Source organism: Camelus dromedarius, chromosome 23 (assembly GCF_036321535.1).
Source record: "Camelus dromedarius isolate mCamDro1 chromosome 23, mCamDro1.pat, whole genome shotgun sequence".
Classification (NCBI taxonomy): Eukaryota; Metazoa; Chordata; class Mammalia; order Artiodactyla; family Camelidae; genus Camelus; species Camelus dromedarius.
The window spans coordinates 20,835,055-20,855,863 of NC_087458.1; the positions used below are offsets into that span (position 1 = coordinate 20,835,055).

General features: G+C 42.2%; 1 protein-coding gene across 12 annotated transcripts in view; it reads left to right on the forward strand.

Annotated features, from left to right (window-relative positions):
- RABGAP1L (RAB GTPase activating protein 1 like) overlaps positions 1-20,809 on the forward strand; it is a 563,496-nt gene extending 542,687 nt beyond the window's left edge. For 9 of the 12 annotated variants that reach the window (XM_031435736.2, XM_064478006.1, XM_064478005.1 and 6 more), the window contains 5 exons: positions 6,501-6,605; positions 8,958-9,041; positions 12,201-12,272; positions 14,350-14,547; positions 15,588-20,809. In XM_031435736.2, coding sequence (XP_031291596.2) covers positions 6,501-6,605; positions 8,958-9,041; positions 12,201-12,272; positions 14,350-14,547; positions 15,588-15,740 — 612 coding nt within the window. In that variant the 3' untranslated portion in view covers positions 15,741-20,809. The remainder of the gene's footprint in view (positions 1-6,500; positions 6,606-8,957; positions 9,042-12,200; positions 12,273-14,349; positions 14,548-15,587) is intronic. The other 3 variants (XM_064478007.1, XM_064478010.1, XM_064478013.1) reach the window with 1 other exon arrangement.

A 20,809-nucleotide genomic window follows, 5' to 3' on the forward strand; every position in this document is an offset into this window, starting at 1 on the left:
AAGACTAGACTGTGGTGACCCCTGCAGGGGCAAGGACCAAGTGGCTCTCAGAACAGCCCCACGAGGGCTTGCTCTGCCCTCGACACTGAGTGAGCTGCTAAATGGGTCAACGGTGTGGCGGGGAGGGGACTGCTTGTGCTAATTGGAGACAGAAGAAAACGCAAGCCTTTGAGACAGGTTTGAGTCCCTTCCAAGCAGCACGTGCAGCATACTTTTTTCTTTTAATACCTCTGAGCTTTTCTGGTGTTCGTAATCTGCACTTTTCCTAAGCCAAGGGCTGCCAGCATAGTTACCTGAGAATATCAGTCACCAAGAGGATACAGATACCAAACATTTGTAGGCACTGTACTTTGTGTTCCGCAAAGAATTCTCATCTACAGTAACTGTGAGGATTTTATATGAAGTATGTACATTGAGATATGCCTAGTATTGGGTCCACAGGCATTCTAGTGGCTGAGAGTCAAGACCACCGGGGTATGAATCCTGGCATCAGTGCTCACTCATCATGTGACCCAGGGCAATTCTTAACCTGCCTATAGGTTTTAGAAAGTGTCTACCCGATAGGGATGATGTGAGAATTAAACGAGGGAAAGAACTATGGAAGTACGTGTTCAGTGCACGTTAGCTGTTCCTAGGAAGCCCTTTAATTGTTCAACTTCCTTGTCCTTTCCGACGGTCCTGACAGCTTTAGGACTTCCTGTTTTTCTTTTGTTAGGATCTCTGGAAATAATTGACAATATAAGAAGGAATCTTGTGCAGATTTAAAAACATCACTCTGTGTTCTGACTTCTAGAAAGTGAATAGGGTCAGAACAGTGGGGCCTCGGGCTGTTGGACCTGTGAAAGAGGCATGGCCTGGGCTCTCGCTGTGCGCTGACGGTATTTAAAATACAAATCCGTTAATAATACAGGTATAATTGGATGTTTAAAATTGAACGTTAATGTTTAAAAATGGTCCTCACCACAACTCCTTTTCCCCACGTGAACAGCTAATTTTGCAGCCTGGAAGTTTAAACCACAGTAAGATGGGAGATAACACTGCTGTTGAGGAAAACAGTGCTGAAGGGAGAGACCAGGAAGCTCAAAAACAAAAACCGTGCTGCTTGGGACACAGGATGTAGCAGATTGAAGCGGCAGCCCCGTGGTGGAGGGTGGGCGGTGGCCCTTTAACCGCAAACCCCGCTCCGCCAGCTGCGTCAGGTTGTCAGAGGTGGTGTGACAGGTGTGTGACTCAGAGACTCAGAACCGAAGAAGGCAGAGGGGTCCCCATTCAACAGGGCCACACCCAGCCTGACCTCAGCTGTTGTATTTCTGTAGTAAAGAGACCATAGTGGTGACTCAGGACAGAATGACATTTTGGGTTCCATGTTAGCTTTCCAAATGGCCTTGGCTGACACTCAATTCTGCCATTTTGAATACTTTATCCATCAATAGTTTTCTTAAGATAGCTAGCCAAATGAAAACAGGTTTACATTAACTCTATTGTGGTAACCGTTCCATGATGCATGGAAGTCAAATCATTATGTTGTCCACCTTGAATTTACACAGTGCTGCGTGTCAGTTATATCCCAGCAAAACGGGAAGGACGAAAAAGTTTTAAGCAGTTAGGCCCAATGGGGATGCAGTGAAATAAGGCAGAAAGAGTTATAAATTGAAAATCATGTGGGAAATGTATTCGGTACATATTAAGCCTTTAAGAGGTTGCAAAAATAATGGATTAAATATTTACTGAGTATCCACTATGCACCAAGCAGGTTGTGTAAACGATTCCTAAGCATTGTCTCATTTAATCTTCCTAATGACTCCATTAAGCAGGTATTTTAATCTGCCATTTTATAAATGAGGAAACTGACATATATACTCTGACTTGGAAAGCTATCCTAAAAAAAAAATAGAGATTTGGTCAGAAATATATGTACAAAGTTGTTTACTGAGGTGTTACTTAAAAGAATTAAAAACAGAAATAATGTGTATGTCCAATAGAAGGAGAGAATGAATGTCTGTAAAATATCTTTTTAGAATCATTTTAAAAAACAATGGGAAGATAATGATATAATATTTTTTAAAACATTAAATTTATCTGTGTATAACATTTGCATCTAAATTACAAGGGATATGGGCTGGCATAGTGCCATCCCATAGGAAAGAAGGCTGGACTATACCCTGATGGGAAAAAAGCCTACAAGGAAATATATCAAAATGTTACTGCTAAGTATCTCTGTGTGATAAGAGTAAATCTAATTTTTATATTCATCTTTATACTTTTAGTTTTTCAATTCTTTATCTTTTAAGAAGATCGTAAATTTCTCAACCACGCTTGGTTAAGTAACAATATATCTTATAACTTTTTAAAGATCAGAAAAAAAACATTATTTAAAAAACTGTTTCACCACCAAAAAAATCTATTTTGTGGATTGGTCTGGAATGATTATTAAGGAACTCCTGATACAAGTGATTACTGAGTCCCTGGGTCCCTCATGGAAATACTAGGTCAGTCCCTGAAGAAGAGGTTCCTTCATTCCTTCATTTATACTTTCTCTTTTCTCTCTCTCTTTTTTTTTTTAATTGACATATAGTCAGTTTACAATGTTGTGTCAATTTCTGGCATACAGCACCATGCTTCAGTCATACATATACATACATATATTCCTTTTTGGATTCGTTTTCATTATGAGTTACTACAAGACAGTGAATATAGTTCCCTGTGCTGTACAGGAGAAACTTGTTTATCTGTTTTACATATAGTAGTTAGTATCTGCAAATCTCGAATTCACAGTGTATCCCTTCCCACCCGCTTTACCCCCTGGTGACCATGAGTTTGTTCTCTGCCTTTGAATCTGTCTCTGTTTTGTAAGTTCATTTGTGTCTTTTGTTTGTTTGTGTTTTTCTTTTTTTAGATTCCACGTGTAAGTGACAGCATATATTCTTCCTTCTCTTCCTGGCTTACCTCACTTAGAATGACGATCTCCAGTATTCCTTCTCTTTTATTTCTACCCTCCATACTTGTCTCTTTTTAAAAAAGTAGTTAAGACCTGGCTCCTGCCTGTTGAAGCTTATTATGAAGATGAAAGAGTGAAAATTGCTATTTCATGCGCCTCCCGTCCTCACATCTGACTCTGCAGTTTCTGCAGAGACGGGTTTATCTGCCCGTCACAACCATCCCACGGTTCAGGTGTCCTGCCCCCGGCCCTCAAGGAAGGGCCTCACCTGAGGGCGGAAGGGCCGCTTCGCCCGCCTTCACCCAGTCTGCCCATGACTTCTCCGTTCCCAGTTTATCAAAATCAGATCTCTCGATTAAAATAGCAAAATGTTGGCAAACATTAAGCAAACATGGAAGCAGACTGTATGTGAGACAATATGTAAAGCAAACAAGCACTAATTAGGTAAGAGGTACTTTGGAGAAATAAGTGGTCTCTGACCCTTGCCGTTCAGCGCTGGTTTCAGGCTCCCTGGGCGCCAGCGGCTCGTCCCTTTTCTCTGGGACAGAGCTTTCTCTTCTGACAACTTGCCCTCCCTCAGACTCTTTAAGTAAGGACTCCTCAGGGTTTGGAAGTGAAAAAAGATACAGCATCTCCATCACAGTTTCTGCTGCTCCCTGCTTCCAGGCCCTTCCCGTTCTTTCTCTTCCCACCGTTTCCCGCTGCAGCCGGGCCCCCCATCCTGACCACGCGGGGCCCGTGCAGCATGAGGGGCACCGTCTTCTGTTCTGCCGTAAATGGAACAGCTGGCTTGGCGACTTCGAGAAATCTCTTCTGAAAGCCCCCCAGCCTTGATGTTGGAGCTCAGCCTTTCTGAGCAGGTTCTCCGTTGGCTCATGACTTAATCACAAACTGCAGTGCGTGTTTCTCTCGTGTGAGTGTCATGGTAGTGTTAGGAAGCAGAAGTTTTCATATCAGTAAGGCATTATAAGATGTCGGTAAGTGATGAGAAGGCAGTAATGACAGTGGCCTCCTCCGTCTCATCAAATTACCGTGAGGGTTTTATAATTTGAGTTCCAAGATGGAATTTGAGGATCTAATCTGTTTAGTATTATGTTCCTGGAAAGTCCTGTCACGTTAAAGATGATTTCTACTCAAGTGAGGTAGAGAGGTTGCCTGTACGGAGACCCAGAAGACCATTTTTAGGAGGAGAACCAGGTTGATTCAGATCTAGCTCTGTTTTTGATGAGCAAAAGAATTACTCTGACTTCGCTGGTCAGCCTGGAGGAGAAATTCCGGGTGCTCCTTCCTGGGACTCCTCTGATGCGGGACCCACGTGGACCCAATTTCTGCAGATGTTGGAAATAGAAACAGAAGAAGGTTGCCCTACCGTGGCTTAGTAAAGAATGAGCAACAGAAAATGTGTAAATAAAAATAATAGGTCCTCTCATCATAAATATTTAAGTGTTTGTTAAAAATGTTTTGAGGGAAGTGAGGTTTTTTCCTCTTTTTTTTTTTTTTTTTGTTTTTTACAGACATTTCTAAAGCTATACAACACCTAGACATTCTCTAGAATTTCAGAAGCTTGTTACTGAATGTCAGGATGGCATCGACTATTCAGAAGTTCACAAAAGGCTCATAGTTTGGGTGAATCTCTCTTCAAGACCAAACTTAGAGAACTTTTGTTTCGGAGTGTCATGATGTGTATTAGAAAAGGACTGTTCTCTTCAAAAAATGGAAATTGCTGAGGGTGCGCTAAGGGGAGGTTAAACTGCAGCCTTCTCTTTTAGCAGGGCTGTTGCTCAGATGTTCTGGGGTGGAACTTTAACCAGGGGGCTGCCATTATAGGGGGACAGACTTGGTAAGATTTTTAAGAACACTGAAGCCATCAGGACAGCTGCTCTTGATTCGCCACACGAAGACCGTCCATGAGAGACCTTGGGGAGGATCTCCCGCTCCGTGGGTGACTTGTCATCTTGCTTGATGCTCTAGAGTTCACAGTTTTGGGTTTCCATCCTCTACATCAGCTATCTTACAGTTTATTAAAACTTGACTTGCAACATGTTGCACTTTTTGATGCCCACCTCTACTTTTTGGGTGCTTTTTTGCTGTGTAGATTTACCCCCTAAAATCTGACGTATCAGACCAAATTTTAGAGTCTTTAAAAGGGACTTTTTCACTCTCACTACCTGACAGTTCCAAAGTATCTGAAAGCAGAGCTCTGAGCACTGGGATGTGGGGTCTCAGGAGCTGAAAGACAGAACAGGGAAGCTCGAATGCAGTTTCTCTGCCAGGACTCAGCAGACTGCGCTGGCCTGGCCATCTGGACACATGGGAGATACGGCGAAACACAGACAGAAGGCCACCTGGCCAGTTTTCACAACTACTTGGACAGCGTTTTGCTGCTGTCGGCCAGGGACGGCTCCTTCAGATGGCTGCCGCTCCTGTGTCACTAGTTTCCCTGCTGAACTCATCTGGGCCCCCTCCGCCCAGTCTCCTTCTCCGTGACTTGGAGAAGCACATCCCTTCACTCACTGAATAGCTGTGGTGCACCTGCTCTGTACCCAGAACTGGGGATACGATACAGTGATGAACAAAGGAGAGAGGGTTCTTGCCCCCCAGAGCTTGAAGTTGAATGGGCAAGGCAAATAAATTGCGCAGTGTGTCATTACAGATCGTGTTATCAAGGGAAATCTGAGTGTAGATGGGGTGGGGGACTGACGTAGACGGGGTGAGTGGGACGGGGCTCAGACCACGCTGCACTGCAGAAGTGAACTTGAAGTGTGAGGTAAGGGCCCTCAAGTGTGACACAGTCACGTGTTAATAACTAAGTTGCACACACGCACGCACACACACGAGTGCTTCCGTAGTGAATTTTGGTTCTGTATCCAAATTATGAGCAGAGTACTCTTTCCTCGCTTTCCTTGGCCATTCTGGGAATCTGGTCTTTTCTGCCTGGATTCCTGGGACATCCTTCAGTTTTCCTCATGGCTGGCTGTCTCATGCGTCTTTTGGTCTTAATTTCTCCTTACTGTTCTCACTGCTGTTGTGAGTAGCCTGATGGGCCAGGTAACCTCAGCTGGTCTTAGAATCTTCTCACCTAACTGTGGTCCGTGGTCACCCTCTGCTTGTCTTCTCTGAACCCACCCTATGCACCACCAGTCAGAAGCTTCCATGTGAGGCTCCACCCCGTCATCCAGTCCGTCACACAGTCTCAGAGTGAGAGCTGTTGTGACTTCTGAGAAGGTGGAGGAAGCCTTTAGAAGGAGCCCGGGCTCTGGTGCCCCTTGAATCTGAATCGAGATCAAGGCTCTGATCTTAGACATGTTTCCCAGCTAGGTTATTTAATCTCTCCAAACCTCCTGACCGTCATCTGGGAAATAATTTTTGTCGTGAGGATTAGACATGGTGTGTGCCAAGTGCCCAGTACCTCATCGGCATTCAGTGAAAGCAGCCACCCCCTGGGGGAGCGAGAGGGAGAAAGGCTTCTGGGAATGTTGGGACAGTAAGAGCCGGAGGTCGGGGAGTGTGTGCACACACTTCCTTCACCTTCTTTACGGTTGCCATGCGCTCTGGTTTGCAGGCAGAGGACAAGGCAGACGTGCTGAATAAGGAGCTCCTCCTGACCAAGCAGAGGCTGGTGGAGACTGAGGAAGAGAAGAGGAAGCAAGAGGAGGAGACGGCGCAGGTAACAGGCATAGGTGGGCTCGTCTTTACGCAGGTGGATCGGCGCGCGATGCCGGTTAATACTATACACGAGAAGTACAGTTAAATTCATTCTAAACCAGCGGTGATGTTGAAGCCGTGCACGTGAGTAGCACTGAGTCGTTTCTCTGGAAGAGTATTCGAAGAGGAGGCAGCATTTCTACCCTTGAACAGGTTTTAGGAATTTGCCTTCACTGAGATGTCTCAGCAGGAGTGTTAACATTTTCTCTAAGGTTAGGAACTCGGAATCGGATCCAGGAGCTTTGACAGATCTGCAGATTTCGTGTCGTATCTCCAAGATAACTGACTTCCCTGAAGTGGTTTATGAGGGTTGTTAACCAAAAGCCTGCACAGATCTCTGCTGGGCGCTGCCTCCATCAGTCCTGCTTAATTTCCCTGATTCACGCCTTAGAAGAGGGAGCATCGTCGCTCCTGGCAGAGGGCTCCAGTCTTATTCCCTGGGAGAATAAAAAGAACGTCTTGGGGACCAGCCTTGGAGTTAGCACCTACAGTCTTCAGGTGCCTTGTGAGGCTGGTCAGCTGGAGGACTCTGCCATTGCCAAGGAGCCCGAGAGGTGACAGGAGGGGGCTCTGGGCCCAAGGAGTCCAAGCTTCTCGCTTCCCTGAGGAGGAGCGGGTCGCCTCACCCATGTTCTCCATCTCAGCCAGCCCGGCCCGGCATGACCAGCTCATTTACTTTAATGAGTTTCATTCGGAGACATCAATATTACTAAATATAAAACAGAACGCAGTGCATTTCAAAGACCGACATCCAAGCAACCAGAAAAAGTTCCCATAATGTTACCAGTGAAGAGAGGTGTCGTTTAGCACCTTCCGGGGTTTATAAAAAGTATCCCATGACTTTTATTTATTTATTCTTTTGAAAAATGATGAAATGAGTCTTGGCGATTACCCAGGATCAAGATTATCTTCTTTCTACGTACTCAAAAATTTTCAGGGGCTGATTATCCAGTTTGCTCCAGGTCCTCTGAGGGTTTTGCTTGTTTCTTTACGTCCTGCTTTTTTGGGGCCCACTTCAGTACTTTAGATTAAGAATGAAGCTATTAGCAAATGAAATTAATCCATGCTTCACACCCCCACCCCCGTCCCGTGTGTGTATGTGTTTGTGTGTGTGTGTGTGTATGTTTATGTATGTGTGTATATCCTGTTTCAATTGTTGTGGTTCCCTTTTGAGATAGAGATAATTCTCCTCATTTATCAGATGAGTAAACCACAGTTTACAGAAATTAAGTGAATTTGCCCAAAGCCCCAGCTAAGTCTGCCCTGAGTCAGTGGGGCCTTATCTCAGGAGGCGGGGAGGGTATGGTTGACATCCTTGAACTATGTGAGACAGAGAACAGAGATCAATACAAACAACCAAGTTTGAATCAGTATAAACTACAAATTGCTCTTAGACTTGTAGAATGTAGCAAACATGAAGGGATTCAGAAATCTAATAATCAAAAGACCACTTATAAATTGCAGTAATTTGTGAATCTGTGTGGAGTATACGCCAGTCATCATTTGGGACGCTGCAGAGCAGAAATCCCCTGGGTTTTTTTTTGTGATTATTTAAAGATTAACCAGAGTTCTGTTTGTTTGGTCAACAACTTGGGAGAATTGAATCCTTTCTTTTTTATCTGGTGGCCCCTGAGCTTTTTTATTGCCTTACCCTTTTTCTATACCTAGAATTCTAGAGCTGCCAGACCACAGAAATAACTGTGGTTTTCAGTTTAGCATTTATAATTTAGTATCTCTGTGCCTGTACCAAGTACCTGCATTATGTGTTCTTCGAAAGTCGCTGTTTTTTAAGTCCCTGAATCTCCTCACCTCGAGTTCTTATCTTCCTCCATCCTTTTCTGACTTCAGTCCCCAAAGCCTCCTGTTCCTGCCCCCAGAGATGTTAACAGCAGTGTCCATAGGGGACCGTGAAGAAGGTGGCCCCACATCTTAGCTCAGTAATTTATCACAGAGCATCAGAGTACCTGCCATGCTGCCCTGATGTTTTGTTTTAGACTCTCACAAGGATGAAGATAGCTTCTTAGTGGACACTCATGCAGCCATGTATTTATGAAGCAGTAAGCATAAGCAGTTTTACAGTAGGATTGCTCACGTGTCTTACACGTTATAGGAAAGAAAGTAAGATTTCTGTATCTCTGGAGATGATTACGTTTTCCAGATGATCAACACGCATCTTCAGTGGGAAAACTGTATACACTTTATAGAGTTGTTTACATTGTTGACTGTGAATCAGGCAGAGTTGAATATGGATGTGTGTGGAAATTTATTAAGATTTTGACTGGGTCTTGGTGTTTCTCATTCTTACTCTTTCTAGCTAAAAGAAGTCTTCAGGAAACAGCTAGAGAAGGCAGAATATGAAATAAAGAAGACCACGGCGATCATTGCTGAGTATAAGCAGGTAATGTGCCGCCGTGGGCTTTGTCGCTATGAAAGTAATTGTTTTGCTGTTTTTCTTTGGGGAGAGTTTGCTTGTTTGTTTTCAGAGGTTCCAGAACGGTAACTGCACCGCACTGAATAAATCTGTTGGCTTATTTTCTCCCCTGAAATAGATAGGGGTTGGACATGCTCGCTGATAACACGGGAAGTTTAATTGAGCAAAGCAATCTGCTGGTTATTTACAGTGTTTGATAGATTTAGAGGAACAAGGGATCTTATTACCACTGGGATCCTGTCTCTGCCCTACTCAGAAGCTAATTTCCAACAGATCACACTAGTAATATTTGCCACTTTCCCAAGGGACTGAAGTTTAGTGATTGTATTAAATGGCGAAAGCTAGGCGATCCCAGTGTCCTTTGCTGTCACAGCAGAGAACATGGGAGCCCTTTTCCCCGCATGGCCATACGGCCTCACCTGACAGAGGCCAGTGCTAGCAAGATACCCCCTGTTGTGAACCTTAAAGTGATCTTTCAATGGGGGCTTCCTCTCCTTGAGGATGCTTCTGGCCCCAACACCAGAGGGTCCCAGAAAGCCCTCATTCCAGCTCCAGTGGTGTCCTCCTGTCCCTGCCAGCCATGCTGGGACATGTCTGTGACTACTCTTATTGCTCAAGACCCTAACCAGACTGTTCAAGTTCCAGTTTTCTAGACTTATTAAGGCGCCGTATGCTACCTACTGATCCAGAAATTTTCCCAGGGTCTCCTGCCTCACAGAGGAGTTCAAAGTCTAATGCTTACTTTAAAAAAAAGTATATATATGTTTTTCTGCTTATAAATGAAACTTACATTCCTTGTGGAAAATTAACAAAGTGCAGAAAAGCACAAAGAAAACAAATCTCCCTTAATCTTGCCAACTAGAAATAATCATTATAATATACTGAGGTTGCACTGTTGCTGTATGAATATTGTCAATAATGCTGTTCATGCTTTTTGGGGAACTGGTTCATTTTGTATGTTATGAATCTCCTTCCGTTAGGATTCTGCCCCTTCATGGAAGATTGCTTAGAAATAAGGCTTCAGAGCTGTCTTACTCTCTTTTATGATAATTGATACACGTGTATTTAATGCCTGCTACATGTGAGGCTTGGTACTTTGAGGGTAAAAAATTAATTCATTCAGTTTCTCTCCTCTGGAAGCTAATCTTGGAATGGGGAAGTGAATCCTGCCCATAAATAAGAGTAAAGGGAACTTATTATATGTGGGAAGTGAGGATTCCCTTCCTGGAAGAAGGGGTGATTTGGGTTGTGCTTCAAAGATGAGGTGAGGTTTGGGGATCTGGAGATGGAGGAGGAGAGGGTGGAAAGGGGGAAAGAGCATGTGCCAAGGCACGGGAGGCAGGCTAGCGACAGGAAGTTTCGTGTGGCAAGAGTTTTGAGTACAGATGAGGGAAGCAGAGGTGACTTGGAGCCCAGCTCAAGGAAGGTCTTCAGGGAGAGGCTGAGGAGTCTGGATTTTATTCTGGCAGAAAGTGGCATGACCAGGGACATATAACTGGCACTCTGTCCCAGTGAGAAACAGGGACTCAAGTGGAGAGATGCAAAGACACAGAGCAGCAAGGGGCCCACAGCAGAGCCCAGGTGAGAAAAAAATATGGCCCTGAAGTCAAATAAGTAGTAATGAAAACGGAGGAGTGGGAGACACAAGAGTATTTTCTTTGTTAGAGAAGGGGAAACACTGAAAGTTATCCTGAGGTTTTGAATTTGGGTAACGAGGAGAAGGGGTGGTCAGGCATCAGCCAGCACAAGTAACGTTGAAGGCCACGTGCCGTGGAACTCGCCATCATGGCCGATGAGTGTCTTCCAGCAGCCCCCAGGGCCGTGGGTGGCCGCCAGACGCAGCACCGCTCAGGTAGCAGTCCTTGGAACTGCTCTTGGATGTTGTCTGGCAGGCACTTCAAGTAACGTAAAAGGCAACAGACCCATCTCTTAAAAGAGAATTAAACATAAAACATAATCTAAATGCATTCTGTAGTTGGAATTAGCTATTATTGACTAGATTTCGGAATGTTTGGGTTCACTTAAAAGGGTATATGGTTTGCAGTCTCTTCCTTTTAACACCAGCCAGTACAGTCCTATTTAGTGTTTCCAGGCTCCGATCTGGAGACACTGGAGACAGCTCAGCAAGAAGTCCCTGGTCCCTAGAACTGTTTCCCAGTAGACTGGGGTTTTTCTTTAATGACCGTTTTGATAATAAGAGATAGACCTTTTATGATTTTAGTCCAAATTGTACTTAAAATTTGACATCTTTTAACTTTTTTATTCCCTTTTCCAAAATAAAAGATTCTTGTTTCACTCAAGTTTAGCAAGCCTTGAACTTCAGTATTTTTTTTAAAACATTTTTTGGGGGCTTTGAAAGCACTTTTTTCTTATCGGTTCTTGATACTTGTTAGCACCTTAATTTCAGAGCCAATAGTGATGAGATGCTGTTAAATGAGCACCATCAGCCAGGCGCGGTACTGAGCCCTTTATGTATCGTTATCCCATTGATTAGCGCAGCACAGCACTTTTCAGTCATGAGGAAGCTGAGGCTTAGAAAGATTAGTGAATGTGCCCAAGGACCCAGGGCACAATACTAGAAAGTAACAGGGCTGGACTTCACGCTTTTCATGTTACACTATGTTGCCAAACCACTTGATTAGAGTTTTAAGTCTTTATTATTTTCTGGTCATTTTAACTTTTTAAAAATTCACTCTGCCACTTCCTAGGGAAACTTTTGTAGCTGACAACAGAAACTCTGTAGCTGTAGACAGGAGACATTTCTAGTTCAGAATTCTTTTCATCAGGCTCCTAGGATAGTACCTTGCCCAAAGTAGATATTCTGCAAAGATTCTATAGATTGGTCCCAAAGTGAGGACAAGAGCTCACTGGAACCAGTCACGAAGGCTCGTGACAGAAAGAAATCAAATCTACCCCGTGTGTTTTTCCTGCTGGTGGAGACAGAGGTGTGCTTTACACGTGGAACGCTCTCAGGCTTCCTGCTGCTCACTGCAGGAGTGACTGGCGTTTGCCGTCCTTCTTGCAGAATTTCTCCTAGCATCAGAGACGCTGGAGTAACATGGAAGTGAGTCACACGCTACAAGAGTCATTCTGTTTCTAGTAAAGAAACTCTTTTCTTCCCTTTAGATCTGTTCCCAGTTGAGTACCAGACTGGAGAAACAGCAAGCAGCCAGCAAGGAGGAGCTGGAGGTGGTAAAGGTAAGGAAGAATGAAACAGGTCTGTGATACGGTGTCTTCCATTCACATAGTCTTACGTGAGTCCCTGAGAGGAGGACCCCAATATGTGCTGCCTGCCCCACAGCAGGGCAGCCTGCAGACACGACCCCACCTCACCTTTGCTTTAAAGGATTTAGAAGTTAAAAACAGTGTCTCACTTCTAACTGGGGTGTGAGCCAGATGAAAGGTTGTGTTCCCGTACATCGTATGGGCTGTGGGAGGCAGGCAACAGGGAAGGAGGTAGGATTTCAGCCTTGTCCCAAGAGGCCCTTGAGCTTTCTTGAACATTGGAAACCTGGGAACTCTCAGCAGCCTGCATGCATCCCCACTGTGCCTGGATTGACGTGACTTAAGTGTGCGACCCGGTAGCATCACTCCATCGCTCTCTTAAAAAGTCAGCACCACTGGCAGCGTAGAACTCGGCTGGGGAAAACGCGTTGGGTAACTGATTCTTCCGCCACATTTTTAGAAATTTGTTTTTTAAAGAAAACCTGCAGCATTTATTGATATGCTGCCCCCTGGTGGTAAAACTCCTTATGTCGCTTTTCTATTTGAAAAAGGCGATTGCTTATTCTGTAGAGAGACAGCAATAAACCAAAAGGATTGGTATTCTTAAGAAGCAGTGTTGGCACAGCCAACTCTGGGACCAGGGCTACAGAAACCTTGAATATATTCAGGTTTATACTAGTAAATAAATGCATTCTAGGCACTTGAGCATTTCATTTAACAAATTGACAAGTGATTTAGCCTCTCTCGGGTTTATTTTGCATTCTGTAAAATAGAATATAACCTCCCTCATAAGGTCATTTTGAAGGTTATATATGATAATGTTCATAAAATGCTTAGTTTGGTACTTGGTACACAGTAAATGCATAATAAATACATATTTTTTATAAGTTACAACCTGAACATCTGAGCCATGTAAACCTTGCTCTGAGAAGGGGACTTCTCGGGATTCAGGCCTGGGAGACAGGCTTGCACATGTCAGAGCAAGAATTTAACGACCAGCTGACTATGGAGCGAAGGAGAAGCTAATGGAGAGATGACACCAGAGTCTTGAGGCCCGAATGGTGGAATAATGAACAGTGACATAGAAGTGGGGAGAGCTCTGTGTGTGTGTGAAGAGAGGGGTGTACTTATGGTTGTGGACACACTGAGCTTGTAATGGTAGGACATCAAAATAGAAATATTCTGTAATATTTCTTATCTCTAAACCCTTTGGAGGTATTTTAAGAAAACAGTAGCCCTCTTGTCTAGAAAAGAGTTGCTGCTGTTCAGTGCTGTGTGCCTGATGGGCGATCCAGGCATGTGGCAGAGTTTTTACTTTTATTATCTTGAACAGTATAATGATCACCTTGCTTAAAGCTGAACAAAAGGACTTCTACTTTATTTGTTGCAAGGGTAGATTTAGGTTAGTCATAATGACCTTCCTCAGTCTACCATAGGCAAGTTACTTAACTCTTAAGTTTCTTCATTTAAAAAATGGGCGTGATAATAGTACATAATTATACAGTTGCTGTAGGATTAAATGAGATAATGCATGTGGAGCATTTGGCATGGGGCTTAGCATCTAGTAAGAATTATGAAAGTTTCTTTTGTACACCACAAGGAACTATGTTCAGTATTTTGTAACAACCTTTAATGGAAAATATGAAAACGAATATATGTGTATATATACATGACTGAGACATTGTGCTGTACACTAGAGGTAGACACATTGTAATTGACTGTACTTCAATTAAAGAAAAAGAAAAAAAAAGAATAATGGTGGTATAAAATTTCTAGAACAGACTTCAAAGAAAGGCTATAACACTTTCTATTCCCAGGGTTTCTGTAGAGACACTTTAAGAAAAAGGTGCACCTGTCTCGGATAGTTGGGTTTTGTGCCGACTATAACCATTTTGGTTGTAGGACAAGAAAAATAATTACTTTCATAAATGGGCCTGCACCTGTTGACAACAAGCAGTGTCTAAATAAAAATCATATCGTATCATTTCAGGAAGTGATTCATGCTGTGAAATACAGTCTGATGTTGGTTCTCTCTCTGAAATAATTTCAGGGCAAGATGATGGCATGCAAACACTGCAGTGACATTTTCAGCAAGGAGGGTGCTTTGAAAGTAGCGACCATAAGCAGAGAGGACCAGGGAATTGAATCAGATGATGAGAAGGACTCTCTTAAGAAGCAGCTGAGGGAGATGGAGCTGGAATTGGCACAAACCAAACTGCAGCTGGTGGAGGCCAAGTGTAAAATCCAGGTTGGTGGTTGGACAAAAGATCAATAAGAAAAAAATGAGCAGCGAGTGGTCTGGGGTAGGCTAGTGCTGTAGGATACACCTGTTGAGCTCAGAATCACAGGATGCTACTGTGTATGACGAGGACATTTTCTGCCCACTAACGAGTCCTGCAGAGCTGCATTTCGTGGCATTATTTTTAAACACTGATATAAACAAACACATACTTTTAAACAATTTAATAATTAAGATTACGTCTTGTGAGAACTTAAGTGTATGCTTTTTTAGTTTACCCTGAGACTTTTCTTTTGCCTCGGTCCTTTCTCATTGCTCCCTTTGGCAGCTGAGTCTGAAAGTTGAAAGACCAGGCCCCTTCTGTGACCTCCCCCCGACCTCTGAACGTTAGCTGACTCCCATTCTCTCCTGTGGAGCTTCTTTTCATCTTTACCTGATTTTGCCAAATCCCTTTCCCCATGATCTCTTTCCATATTGGAGGATGACGGAATCAGAAAAACACTCCTGGCTTCTGAGGGACTGTTCCCCTTTCCTCTTTATCAGTGACACTTCCCCCCAGCGGTGTCCTGCCTGGGGTGGCACCAGCTGTGCTCCCGTAAGGACCCTTAACTGCCCCTACGCTGGACCTTACACGCTCTCAGGGGCAGAGGCTCGTGTGTTTGGAACTCACGCTTCCTCACGCTATCAGTAAAAATTCATTCCATCCACACGTTTATGTTCATTTCTGGTTCTAAACCCGTTACCTCAGGTTGCACCCTAAACCTAGATTTGGGCCTAAACTGCAGGGGGAAGAAATGGTAAAATGAGGTTTCATCTCACTGTTCAGAGAAAGCACCGATTCTGGGTTTTTGTGGTAACTTTTTTAACTCTACACTTTTTTTTTTTTTTTTACATTAAGAAGCAAACTGAATCTCTCCTGGGTTTTGTAGGAAGAAAACCATGGCTGTAGAGAGACCTGTGGATTCCAAAAAGCTATAAGCTAATTTTTCTTTTTTTTTGGAAGAGAGAAAACATTTACGTAACTCAGATGATTTTCTTCCTTTAATTAGGAACTTGAACATCAGAGAGGAGCCCTTATGAATGAAATCCAAGCTGCAAAAAACTCTTGGTTTAGCAAAACCCTGAACTCGATCAAAACGGCCACGGGCACGCAGCCGCTGCAGGTGCCACAGGCCGCCCAGCCGCCCAAGGAGAGCACATAGTTCCCGCCTCGCCCGAGCACAAGAGCACAAGAATCAGAGCGCCGGAAGCCCGGGAGGCGTGTCCCTGGCGTCCCTCTGAAGGGAAGTAAAGGAGGCCAGAGAGCAAGCCAGACTCTCAGTAACTCTCACTCTTTCTCGTATGACACTTTTCAAAGGGATGTTCTTTAAACTAAGCTGATTTATGTTGCATACCTGTCTCTGAGCTTCTTCATGGAAGGCCATGTTCAGATCCATCATAGTACTATTATACATCATTTTATATGCCTGATGTTTGGTTGGAAATCAGTAATTCAGAACTAAATACTTTTTACTTAGAACTAATTACCCATAATTATTTTTATCTTAGCATAAAAATGGAGGTGTCTTTTATTCCAAGGTTGAAGTGATAGGGAGATATTTGTCACAGAAAAAAAAAAAGATTGAAACCTAAACCTCTTAACTTTTCAGGATTTATTTAGATAAAGCACACTGTGGGGCGGGTCGTGACCCCTGTCAGGCAGGTTTCTTCGTGAAACTGATTCCCTGGATAGTGATGATCCCATTTGAAAGAAAGAATGAACAGACTTGGGATTGAACAATTCCCAAAGAGAATGAGTTTATTTTTGTTTTCTGTTGGGGAGATCTGGAGATGAAGTGCCAAGAACTGTGGAATTAGATAGGCTATTGAGAACACCAACCAGATAAAAGGAACTGATTTTCATAAACGCAGGATCAAATGAATCGTTTGGGGCCTGGTATTCTAACAGGTCGTCTTAAGAACTCCACACAGGAACTGTAAGTTCCCATGTATGAAAGCTGTGACTTCTGGCAAACAGAGTCAGGAGTGGACTCTGTGCGTTGCATCTTTAGGGAACCTTCACCAGAGAAGCCTAGAAAGACCCAGGAACAGCCATTGTGCTTAGACTGGAATATAGGACCAGAGACAGAGTATTTCATTTAATGTTGACATATACTTGCTAAAGAAACACTAATATACAGTAACTTTGTTAAAGTTATGAAGTGGGAAATAGAGGTCAGCTTCGTATCATCTTAGTTTAATGTTAGGCAAGTTTTTCTGATTTCTGTAGCTTCCTAAAAATGTGCCCTTGGTACCCCTAGATGAAGAGATGCAAATGCATTTGTAACATTTTTGATTGCATATAAAACCTTTATAGAAATACTTATCTCATGGAAAGGTAAAGCTATTGTTTAAAAGTTGATGGAAATATTTTTTTCAATTATATTTAACATGTCTTTATAAATAGTCCCTGCAGGAAATCCTTTGGTAAGGGAAAAACTAATTTTCCCATTTTTTTTAAGCTACAACAGAGGCCTTTGGTCCTTTTAAGCCAACCAAACTGCTGTCAGCTGTGTATAGTAACATTTGTTGACACTCATCCTTAGCTTCATTGTTGAACATGTTCTTTGCAAGGATCTTAAACTCTGTAGTGCCAATGCGATTCTCATCTGTGCCATACGTTGCAGTTAAAAGTAACACACTCTTGGAAGTAAAAATCACATAAGGGCCATCTCCGCTCCGGAGCATGCACGGAGCATGCACTACAGGTTGCTTATGGTTGGTCCTTTCCTCTGAGATGATCATTAAACTCTCAAAGTGAAGTCCCGTTCGTGGGTATGTGTTCATATCATCTACAGCCGTAAACCTGATGTGGTTGTTTGTTATCCTTCATTACACTCATCAAATAATACTTTTCTTACAGAATTCTATTTTTTTTTTTTTTTGTCCTGACATTTTCATCATAGTTTTCATTTCCTTTCACCCAATAGGAAAACAACTCAGCATTCAGAGTATCTGTGTTGACTTTAACATTCCCTCTGTGGTGGTTTACAAAATTCTTTTTTTTTTTTCTTGTAAAATATAATGACTGGAAAATTGCATCTTGGTACTTGTTTCTGTAAATCACTTAGTATAATTTGTTAGCTTTACTGGTACTTCATGCTTTGATCTCAAGAAGCCTTGTACAAGTTGCCTTATCAAATGGCTAGCTAAATTAAAGATGTTCTTTTGTGTTTTGTGAATCTCATAATTCTACTGTACAGAGCTCTTTTTACATTTCACAGAATGCCTAAATTGCCTAATTTCCCTTGAATGGTAATTGAGAGAGAAATAGGATGGCTCTGGGTCCAGCCCTCACCTGTAGCCCTGGCTCAGTTTCATAGCCCCTTACATTGTTTTCTTTAAACAAAATCACCAGGTACATATATTCCAGACATTTAATAAATCTTTTGCATTTTTTTAAACTTTTTTAAAAGATTATAATGGCCATCTATAGTTTTTTCCTTCTCCAGTTCCATATCATATGTAGGTATGTGTACTGGTACCATAGTCTAAATTATCCCTCACTGCAATGCCTTTTGGGTGAGTAGCAATAGCAAATACAGAACGAAAGAATATGGTATTTTTCATACAATGTTATAATAGCGCTGTCCCAAACCACGTGTCCGTCACCATGTATGGTTTGAAAACGCATCCGAGCATTAAGCAACAGCTAGTTTCAATTTCTCTTATCTTGAAATATATTTGAGAATTGCTTCTTTTTTCTTGATCCCTTTTAGAAAGAGAGCGACCAGCCCAAATATCCAGAAAATTTTCAAATATTCTAGAGTGTTTTTAATCTTTTTCTAGGATACACTGCATCAACATTCCTCCAAAAATCCAACATTTGCAACATTCTGAAAAGTGATGATTTCTCTTTTCATTAAATTCTGCAGAATAAATTAAGGGAATGAAATTCAAGTTGATAATTCAGTCATTACCTTTTGTATCTTGAGAATCTTAACACATTCCTTAAAGCTGAAAGAAACCAAGCTGAACTTTGCAGTGCATATGTTTGCTGGCTTCCCACATCCTGAGCCATGGCACAATTTGGTTATATTTAGTTACATATAATTTAATGCAAAGAAGTTCTCAATTACCTAAAGTTCTGTACATGAGTGCCTATCAGAAACACTAACAGGAATGTCATACAGGCCTATGGCCTGCCTTTCCAAGCGACCGTCTCTCTCCTCCCCTCTCCCAGCTACTGAGTTAGTAATTTCTTCTTCATTGGCTTTCTTAGATTTCCATAAGAAAGTAGAAAAGTAATCTTTGTACTGATGTTGGGATATTTAATAGTATTTATCTTGTTTAATTGTTTTAAAAAATTTCATTCTCTTATACTATGTATTAATATTTATTTTTCTCAAACCTTTACTCCATTTTCTTAAAATATTTTCCAGTTAAGAACTAGTGGCTTCATTTTCTGGCTAAAGTGAGAAAAACAAGAGACTACACAATTTAGGGCATGAGAGATGAGAGATCCTGAGAGGAGGTGGTTAGTTACTGAGGATGAGAATCACAGATGTAACTAACGGAGCGGTTTGAGTTTTTCTTTTTCTTCAGCTGAAATGAGCTACTATTTCTTTAGCTACTATTTTGCTAAGGTGGTTGTCTGGTTTCGGGACGCTTTTAGAGAAAAAAGGAGCTTTTAAAAAGTTAAATACCTTGTTTGTTTTATCTCTCTGAAAAAGAACTCAATTACTTAGTAAGGTGATTCTATTGTATAACTTACTCTTTTAAAAAAACTACTCTAAAATAGCTCCGATTCTCTTGCTTCAATTACAAGTAAATGAGAGCATGGACAAGCTCTGTTGTTTGATTTGAATGCTGTGAGATTTGTGGTGTGTGTGTGTGTGTGTGTGTGTGTGTGTGTGTGTGTGTGTGTGTGGTTGGTATAATTTTATATGGAGTATCCCTGCCTGTTTTGTATACCCAGGTACCATGCAACTGAATACGCACATGGCGATCAGATAGAAGGCCAGACAACAGCTCAGTGGTCTGTGTTTCCTGCTACCAGATACAAAACTCCCTCTAGTTGCCATGCTGATGGTCAGACGGAAGTGGAACTGCTCCAGAACATCCTTCCTCTCTCATCGTGGCTTCCATACAACACAGGCAAAGCCCTTACCTTAGGAATTTCCTCATCTTTCAAAAGCTACCAAAATGAATACTTCGGTGTGGGCTGCGCCTCAGTAGGAGATGATCTTGCACAGCAAGGAGGAAAGTGGGAATTTACGAGTAGCTTAGTGACTACAGTCAGCTGTCAGGCGTTCCCTTCTCAGCTTCCATCTAAAAGACCATGTGTCAAGCTTATCTACAGATGAATTTGCTGCCTGCGAATTCATCACCATGTCCCACTCTCCCCACCTCCACCTCTGGTTTATCATTAGTGGTATTCTGAAAACTTTTAAGAAAAAAGAATCAAGAATCATTGAGTAGAAAATGAACATTTTAAGTTACTTTCCATCTCATTGGCAGTAAGTTAACACATAAAATCTTTTCTGTTAAAACGTAACTTTTAATAACTATATGTTATATATGGAATTAAATATAGGAAACTGAATGATAAGGACATAAATGCATCAAGACTCTGGTGTCAGGAAAGCACAAGGATAAAGCCTGGAAATGGTCCCAGAATCCAAGAGCCCAATAGCCTTTGCATCAGTTTTTCTATTTTTGGTATTTTGCATAATGTATGGATCCTTAGTTCGAATAAGGAAAAAAGTTTCTCAGTCCGTCCCACTTCCTTTCTTCCCACTCCTACCTTCCCCTTGCTGAGGAGGTAGTAGTAATTTTGTGCCACCTACTTTTATGAATTCTATGATTTTTCCTATGGCTTCTCCAAAGAAAATAGGTTCCAGGATAAAGGAGTTGATTAGCCCAAACAGTGGTAATTGACTACAGAAGAAATACTAGTGAGCAGCCTCTCTCTATAAGTACTGACCAATTAGATGTTTCCATAATTCCATGTATCATGTATAGTACACTCTATAAATGTAAATGTAATGCTTGTTCAGAAAAGTGCAATTTATTGTACATTGTCCCAACAAATGTTTACTTTTATAATTGTTATGAACTTGAATTGGGCTTTAGTATCTTGTTTTTCTGTGTGAATGAAGCCTTGTGAAACAAACAAATGCAACCGAGAAGGTGGCAAGGTGACTGTTTTTGTGAGCCAGTGATGTTTTCAATGCTTTGTGTTGCCCCTTTGGCCCCATTAAGCAGTAATAAACATTTGTTCTGAGGTCCA